The sequence below is a fragment of the Megalobrama amblycephala genome, linkage group LG1 (genome assembly GCF_018812025.1).
Source record: "Megalobrama amblycephala isolate DHTTF-2021 linkage group LG1, ASM1881202v1, whole genome shotgun sequence".
NCBI classification, from domain to species: domain Eukaryota; kingdom Metazoa; phylum Chordata; class Actinopteri; order Cypriniformes; family Xenocyprididae; genus Megalobrama; species Megalobrama amblycephala.
This window is the reverse complement of record NC_063044.1, coordinates 55,657,768-55,667,165: the sequence shown is the minus strand read 5'-3', so window position 1 is coordinate 55,667,165 and position 9,398 is coordinate 55,657,768. Positions and strand designations below refer to the sequence as shown.

Below are 9,398 nucleotides of genomic sequence, written 5' to 3'. Positions count from 1 at the left end.
CATCACACATGACACTTGTTTACATATTAAAATATTTATTTGATGATATTTACAGAGATATCAGGATGTATCAGGATATGCATTAGGGGGGAAAAACTCAAATGGCTAGTGGTAAAATGTTTGTAACCTTGGACAATGTTTTTCCTACTTATCATTTGGAAACTACGGGTGCCTGTGATATGCCGGTTAAAAAAAAAAAACATCATGGCCATTAATATTCATTCCCATGACTTATTCATTTGTTCTCTTGTTTTAGTCAGGTTGTAGCCTAATTAAAACTAAATTAAAATGAGGGAACAAATTAAGTTTCCAAACCATTCTTCTTCCCATCCAGTAGACAGAGGGTAGTTAAAATTTTCTGAATAAATTACAGTTTAATGCAATATTTACAGAAACAAGGTTTGTACATCATAAAAATAATCAGAATATATTTTCACATATCCAATGGCAGAGTATTCATCCAATTTGGGTTGAAATGTGGTGTCTGGTCAAAGTCCTGCATGACAGAAAATAAGATCAAGATGAAGAGAAGTGCTTTCAAAAGAGCAAAAAGACTTTTCAGTAACAAGTTAAGCTGAACAGATACATAAATGCATAAGCTCAATTTCAGCTTTACTCAATATGACCTCTCAAGAAAAATGCTGTCAGTTTTTTTTCTGCTTTTAGAGGCTGCCAGAAGCAGTGAGATGGAAACGCGTTTTACATGAATATTGATCTTATTTTGATCACTGCTGCATGACAGGAGGGATCAAGGGCTACCGGTGTGAGCTCCCTGTCTGTTAAGCAGTTGTGTTTGAAGGCATGGCCCCTGGCAGTAGAGTATCTTCAGTAAGCAGGTGCCCTATTCTGGGCTTTCTCTGAAGCCTGCTAAGGACTGTAGTACCCCGAGTTATTTTGTGTTGGGCTGAAATCTCCACAATCACAATATGCTTCTCTTTCTGTTGAGTACAGTATACGATAACTAGATGCAAGAAGGATGTATGTTAGACCAGACACATGAGAAACACGCACCTGAGGTCTGTAAGATGTCATTTCCCTTCTCTGCTTCTGTAAAGTTTGTAGTTTATTCAAGAGAAATGCTTTGTCCTTTCCTTCCTGACAGGCAGATGGAAGAAGAGTCACTGAGGTTAAAACTGTTATCTGTATATAGTAGTTTTTGATGACACTAAAGCGAAGTGGATGCTAATGTGAGGCCCGTATGATCTCAGCACTCACATTCGCAATCTGCTCTCGCAGAGTCTTGATGAGCTCTTTCCGTCCCTGAGTGATTTGCCAGAGAAAAAAAGTGATGACTCTGAAAGAAGAGAGTAAGGAATGAAGAAAGAGCCAGAGAAAATGTTTCCTTTTTGTGTTTAGATGTTCACAAAACATCCAGCTTATTATGGACTTACAGGACGATGAGGGTAATCAGATAGTAGAAGAGTTCACTTCTGAGTACGTTTTCAAATATCCACCAGACCCAGTTACTTTCAGGATAGCCCTGAATTGAATCAATCCAATTGAAAATGGCATAGAAGGGGGTGTCGAGACCCTGGAATGGCCCACACTGATCTGAGGGCCGCAGCCTGCAAGACAAGCGGAAAAGACTGTAACATACAGTAAGGACCAGTTCACACGTTGCATTTTGCACTTGATCCCTATGAATTAAGTGGTTTAGTCCACATTTTCTGAGGAAACTCAATCACTTTTTATGATAAAAAGATTTAATTTAGATTTTTACACACATGTAAACACTGATCAGCGAACATGAGTAATTCACAAGAGCAATCTCTTCTGGAAGCTCAAATGTGCTGCATAACCACTGAGGTTCATTCTCATGTGTTAGACTTCTGTCAGCTTGTTAAACACATTTTTTTTATTTGGACATTTTCTACCATATGATGGCTGAAGCAGCAGCACGTGACACTGTTCTCACGGTAATCAACATTGTGAACGGAATTCTACAAAACTGAAGTGAAAACACCAAATTATCATTCAGTAGGATAAAATAGCTTCTCTTCCCTGCAAACGATACCATGAAGTATTTGAATATTTAACCAAGTCAAAAACAAAAGGTAAGCAGGTATCCATATTAATTTCAGTACCAACACACGCAAAACACTATAAAAGGCGACAACTTTTAAAGTTAAAAAATGAAATAAGTTATAAAAAACGGTATAAGTTACGTAAACGATATAAACACTTTCTGGGTTCTCGATTTTAACAATTTGAGCAACCATAAATGATGCAAAACATACAAATTTTGAGTTTTTGATAGGATTCCTATATAGAAAAATCAGTCCCTGCCCTCCAGACTCTTTCGTGCTGCTGCAATGACATCATGTACAAACAAAATATTTTCTATAAACAAAAAGAATTGTCCATTTTGATTTCAAAGTGACTTTAAGTCATCCCCACTGGAAGTTTTCTGCGGCCCCCTGGTTGAGAACAACTGATCTAGACGGATGTCTTTGACCACTGCACACCTCGCACTTTTCAGTGTCTTTGTTGAAACGTTAAAGGAAGATCAACCTTTAAAAAGTTTTTTTCCCTATTTCTCTGCGTTTTATCTCACAAATTTAAATGCAAGAATGTGAACAGCCTCGTTTACACAAAATCGGCCTTACATTTTATAACACAAGACACAATGGAACAGTCTTAAAGGTGCTAAAGAGGATCTTTTCGTCGACTGAGAAACCCAAGACTGTTACTGAGTTTTTGAAATGAGCGCATGCGTAAGAACAACCCCCCTCCTTCGAAGGAACGCCTCCCAAAACTCGTGCACGAGTATTGGAACACGAGTGTTTACCACCGGCATTCGCTGTGTCGTGTTAGTGGATTCATTATGTCGGACTCACCGCAGGTAACTCATAATCTGCAGTTGTTACTCCTGTCTCCGGACAAAAACATTGCATGCGGCGCCTGTGGAGTGTGGAAAGTTACTGGAGCGCGCAGCCGCGCACGTCTCGCACAAGGAACGTCACGGCAGTGATTGACAAGCCAGAGGGCCAATCGTTTACGCGATGATCGCGTAAACGATTGGCTGATGTTTTTAAGGCCCTACCTCGTGCACAGATGATGTATATTAACATTATTACTTTCAGTGCACCTAATAAATAGTCTTTTATCAGTTAGTAAAGACAGTTTCAAGTAATATTGTAAAAATGTATAAAACAAAACATCCTCTTTAGCACCTTTAAGACATGTTTTTAAGTTCCTTTTTCTTGACACGGTTACATTATTTTAAAACTTATTTTACCCTGTTCTTGACACGAACATACCCTGCAAAACAACCAAATAAATTGACATGGGCGTTTTAAAAATGCGGTGCGAACAAAGTGCACACCTACTGCATATTTAACTAGACAAACAATAAAAAAAGCAGTGCAGTGGAAGACAAAACACATTCCGTGTGAACTCTTATGTTTTATCATATTGATTGGTTACACTCTCTAGTCTGTCATCTGAAAAGCAGCTGGTTAAGTGTTGAATTTGGAAGTGTTCAGGAATTATACTACAAAAAATGAAGCAATAAACAACATTCAAGATGTGTTACTTGGTCTGAAGACAACTGATGACCCAGAATTGAAAGTGTAAAAGTAAGAAAGGCTCACACCTCCACACTGTGAATGATACCATGGCTAGAGTGCCCACAAACGAGGGGAAGAAGAGCAGGGCGATGAAGACTGTCTGTATCTGTGCGGCTCTGCCAGTGTGTTTGGGAGGCTGACAGTTCATGCTCAGACTGACCTGAAACAGGAACCGTGAGACTAAGAACATGCAATATAATCGCGACTGCAAGGACAAAGTGATGCTATAATGGTGCTTACCTTTTTCAAGTAAAAGATGATAAACAATTTAATGACTTGCATTACAGGAAGTAGGGGAGAGTAGTAAATTCCAATCCTGGGCAGACAGGAAGAGAGATAAAAGAGACAATCAGCTGGAAGGAATATCAAAGTATAGACCTGAAGAGATGCAGATATTGACTTACCAAGCTAGAGTCTGGGCATAGATCAGATCAAGTACATTCCTCGCAATGTCAAACTCTGGGACGCCAAGACTCTGGATCCACATGGTTCCGATTACACTGTAGCAATTTTGAAAAAGTGAAATGAAAGTGAATCTATTGATTCTGTGTCATTTCTAATCAGTAATTACTCTTCATATGGAAGGGTTCACAGTATACTCATGAATAGAACTGAAATGTAAACCATTTCCTTAGATTGATTGAGTCTGTAAAAACACAATTTATTGTACAAAGTAAAAAGCAAATAATATATTATTTATAGTATACACTATTCAAAAGTTTGGGGTAAGTAAGATATTAAAAAAAAAAAAAAGAAGAATAGGAGGAGGAGAAATTAATACCTTTACTCAGCAAGGATGCATTTAATTAACCTAATGTGACATTTATAATGTTACGAAATGTCTATTTCAAATAAATGCTGTATTTTTGAACTTTTTGTTCAAACAATGAATTATTTCTGAAGGATCATGTGACACTGAAGACTGGAGTAATGTAGCTAAAAATTCAGCTATACCATCACAGGAATAAATTACATTTTAAAATACAAAACCGTTATTTTTAATTGTAGTTAATATTTCACAATATTACCGTTTTTACTGCATTTTTGTTCAAAATAAACGCAGCTTTGGTGAACATACAAGACTTCTTTCAAAAACATTTTAAAAAACGTACTAATCCCAAACTTTGAAACTGTAGTATATTTATTTTTTAGAATCTTTGAATGAAAGACTTTAATATGAAGTTTTTCATATTAAAGTCATGAAAATCATCTACTAAATGGTATTAAATTTAGTTTTTGCAGACCTACTTCAGCAGCCAAGATGTATTTGACTCACTTGCGTAGGAATTCCCCAAAGAAAATGCCGAGTAGACAGAATATGAAGTCAATTATCAGCAGTCTGTACACGCTCTGCCCCACAAAGGACTCCCAACACTTGAATATAGAAAGATTACAACTGCGTAAAGAGATTTATAATCATACTTTGCTCGTAATCTGTGATAAATTACACTTATGGTGCACCTACTGATGAGATGCTGTTCGGAACATCATTCAGCCAGTAAAAGCAGAGAATTCCAAGAAGGGACATCTTCAAAATAACATTTCTGGGAACAAAACAAAAGACAATAAAGATGAGGTCACCTGCCATTGTTAGCAATGGAAATCGGATGCTTCTGGTAAAGAAACAATGATCACACCTCATGATGCTGATGTAGATCTGTGCACGTGGATTGGAGTAGCTCTCCATTCTGCTGATGAGGGAGTAGAGGAGAGGCACTATCAGGTTGATGAGCGACACGACCACAGGCAGAAGCAGAGTAGATGCCTCGGCCTTTAAGTCATTTGGATCATGATCGAAACTGAAGGTCTGCAGCAAAACATAAGCACATGAGCGCGATGCACACGCGTGTATTTTATTTGTGATATTACCACTCTGTGAATGAACTTACCAGTTGTTCTGTCCCCAGGAAGTATATGCCAGCACCAGAGCCTAGGGCGAGTCCTAAAGAGAGCAGCCAGGCCAGTAGGTGGAGAGACAGACGCTTTATTCTGTCAGACAGAGACATTTTGTTTTTCTCCTGTAACCTTTCTGATAAGGACTCCTGGAAGACATGGGCAAAATGAGCCAATGGAAACAGAAAAGGGATGACGCCTAGAAGAATATAAACGGGTATGAACCTTCAGCTGAATGCCGAGGTTGTTCTTGTTGTACTGTATGCCTTTTTCATTGACAACACTGAAGTCCCAGCTGCACAAGAGACGCCATGCTCCTCCAGAGACGGGTCCTGTCTCCAGCACAAAGTTGTTCTGAAAGGATCTGGACATGCTGAGGAGGAGGAAAAGAAAAACAGATCTTTCTGCATTCCCTTCTAGCATTAATTTAACATACTGTAGACGTGTTATTGTCAATTACTTCTGTTCCCACGATGACCTCTGAGTCACAATATGCAAATGTTCAAACCTCAACATATTCATATTTGTCAGGGAAACAATTATAGCCATTGACTAGAATATATTATATTTCCATGTGGCTTTCAAATGGCAAATATTTCACATGTGAAGTGTGGGAAAATGTGCAAATGCTAAACAGTGAACAGGAAGTTATCTAGCTAACAAGCTTTGTATTTCTTGTATGCTGTAAAGGCCTTAGAAACCTACCGTACTGCTAAGTATGTTACCTGTAGAGAAGAGACACCCCACACAGCACCAGATATGCAGCTATGGTGAAAAAATAGGCCAACTGCATGTTGTAGGCTGGTGTGGATACAATCACTTCACCATTATAACCACCATAGAACAAGACCGTCTGGTTGAAATAACCCTGTTGACAAAGATATTGTCACTCTATATTCTACAGATCTAGAAACCCAAAGTTTTGTATGATGAACACAATGTTCAGTTCGTTAAGGTTATTTAATGCATTAATTATCATTAACTATTAACAATATTTTTACAGCATTTATTAAGACCGCTGATACTTTTTTAACCTTTAAAGCTGTAAAAAATTATGATTCATAAATATTATAAGCAAAAATTAATTGACAATGAATATTTATACATTAACTTAAATGCTGTAAAAAAAGTCAATTATTGTTAGTGCATGCTCTTAAAAAAAAGGTTGGTTCTTTATTGGCATTGATGATTCAATAAAGAACCTTTAACGTACAAGAAAAGATTTCCATTCCACAAAAGGTTCATTAGAGTGGAAAATGGTTCTTTTTGGAACCTTTACTTTTAAGGATGTTCTTATTTCATTAGCTAATGTGAACAAACTGAACCTTAATGTAAAGTGTTAATGAATATAAAGTTTGGACTCAATATAAAAACTCACCACCCCTGTGAGGAGCTCAAGACCTCTGAACCCTGTGGCATCGCTGATATTGGGCGCATGCACAATTTGTGGGATTGTGATGAAGCAGAAGTTGATGAGGAGGGAGAAGAGGTTGAACTTCAGCAGCCACTTAAGGAACAAGAAGTAGGAGAGGACAGAAGTGCCAAACCTGCCCCCAATCTCCTTCAGGGTGTCCTGCCACACAACCAAACGCTGCCTGGCTGATGCCAAGTTGGCGCGGAATCTGCGGAAAGACTGAAGAGGCGAATTATTAGTCTTGAAATATCATGCAGCACAAGGAATGTGAACCATGATAATAGCGAATGTAGATCTAAAGAGTGTGTTTATCTTTTTACCCGGGACACCTGTTGACGACAGTCTGCGGGGAGCATGGTCTTTGAGAGCTTGACAGAGTTCACTCTGTTCCTGTTGAGGGGAGTTTAAGTTCAAGTTTAGATCAAATTTAGCATTGTGAGAAATACTGCAAAAATGTTTGATTATAAAATACATTAACCTGATTGTTTTCCTCTCATTAAATGACATAGGTAGTGATCGAATTGCTTGAAATCTGGCTCTGGCTGACAGGTTAACCAGGTCCGACACCAGTTCAGATGTACCTGTGATCACAGACATATAGTTAGTTCACATCTTAAACATCTTTTTTTTACTGTAGACAATGTAACATATTTGTTGTAAAAGCTTTTCTGCACTTTTTATATATATATATATATATATATATATATATATATATATATATGGAGAGAGAGAGAGAGAGAGAGAGAACCAAAATAACAACTTTATTTACCAATTTTTTCTCTACCCTGTCAGTCTGCAGTTGACGCAGTGCAGTGCTTCCATGTTTCATCCGAACGCCAGCTCGGTATTGGCTGACGCTGATCACATGAGCAGCACGATGCATGCGTGTGACATGCAACATGAACACGGAAGCCTGTGTTTTCAACGTAAACAGCATAGGAGAATGACAGGGTAGAGAGGAAATTGTTGAATAAAGTTGTTACGTTTGTTTTGTTTTTGAACACAAAAAGTATTCTTGTCGCTTCATAACATTAAGGTTGAACCGTTGTAGTCACTTGGACTATTTTAACAGTCTTTACTACTTTTCTGGACCTTGAATGTGGTAATTTCGTTGCTTTCTACGGGAGATTTTAAAAAAAAATTCTCGAATTTCATCAAAAATATCTTAATTTGTGTTCGTAAGATGAACGAGGTCTTACAGATTTGAAATGAGGGTGAGTAATTAATGACAGAAATTTCATTTTTGGGTGAACTAACCCTTTAACTACTACACTATTCATACAATTCGCACAGTAGGACTTTTTTAAAAGTATTTATTCAGTAATTAAGTAAAGACATTTATCATTTTACAAAAATTTCTATTTCAAATAAATGCTGTTCTTTTGAAGTTTCTATTCATCAAAGAACCCTGAAAACAAATGTATCATGGTTTTAAACATTGACAATAATATGAAATGTTTCTTGAGCAGCAAATCATCATGTTAGAATGATTTCTGAAGGATCATGTGACACTGAAGACTGGAGTAATGATGCTGAGAATTCAGCTTTGCCATCACAGGAATAAATTACATTTTAAAGTATATAAAAATAGTAAATAGTTATTTTAAGTTCTAGTAGTATTTCAAAATATTACTGTTTTTACTGTATTTTTGATCAAATAAATGTGAAATGTCTTTCAAAAACATTAAAGAATCTTACTGACCCCAAATCTGTAATGTTTTGTAATGTTTATGTAACTCAGTATCTGCATATAAATTTACATTTACAATTAAAATTACATAACACTCAAGCTATACACATTTAGATATAGTTATAGATATAGATATAAATATCAAGCAGATTCTGTTGACATGTTAACATGACTTACTGTTTTCAACTTCCTGTCGGATTTCGTTTGCAGTAAGTCCCAGAGCTGTGCCATGCTGTGGGAATACACTCATCCTCCTCATCCTGCTGTTTTGATCAGAGATTTGTCTTGACAAAAAAATAAATAATTCCTTTTACATGTTACATGTATGTATACATATTCCAAGGCTAACAGACTGCTGGATTTGCTGACTTCATTGGAGGAACAAGGAAGTTGTGGTCTAATTGTAGGATACAAGGTACAAGTGGGCTGTAACTCCTTTTATCTTTGTGTCCTGTTGTCCGGGTGACAGGTTTCACCAACCAATACCATTCAGGAAGAACTCTGTGGTCAGGTATCGCATTACATTTAAAAAGGTATTCATTAGTTATTCATTAACTGTCTTCCAACTCGTCAGCAGCAATATAATGACAACATATGCTGAACAACTACTGTTTACTTTTTGAAGGATGAAACAAAATCATGAACCTTGGCAGAAAGTTGTGATTGTTGTTGTTAGTTTACCGATTGTTAAATCTCTCACCCGGATACAACATGGGATTTACAGCTTAAACCAATGAGCTATTATTTGATCTGTTCTAATTTCCGTTCCCCAATTACAGATGCATGTGCATCAAAGAAGTATGTTTAATTATTAAAATACTTATTTTGTTTT

At 37.0% G+C, this 9,398-nt stretch overlaps 1 protein-coding gene across 1 annotated transcript; it reads right to left on the bottom strand.

Annotated features, from left to right (window-relative positions):
* Window positions 1–15: 15 nt before the first annotated feature.
* On the bottom strand, window positions 16–9,010 carry tmc5 (transmembrane channel like 5). The gene is made up of 17 exons (XM_048202629.1): window positions 8,744–9,010; window positions 7,355–7,457; window positions 7,197–7,266; window positions 6,841–7,095; window positions 6,188–6,330; window positions 5,688–5,835; window positions 5,459–5,611; window positions 5,207–5,376; window positions 5,035–5,113; window positions 4,846–4,943; window positions 3,974–4,069; window positions 3,810–3,885; window positions 3,596–3,729; window positions 1,392–1,565; window positions 1,216–1,294; window positions 1,012–1,095; window positions 16–496 (listed from the first exon to the last, which is right to left on the bottom strand). The coding sequence occupies exons 1-17, from the start codon at window positions 8,823–8,825 to the stop codon at window positions 434–436; spliced, it is 2,007 nt and encodes a 668-aa protein (XP_048058586.1). The 5' UTR covers window positions 8,826–9,010; the 3' UTR covers window positions 16–433.
* Between the last annotated feature and the right edge of the window lie 388 nt (window positions 9,011–9,398).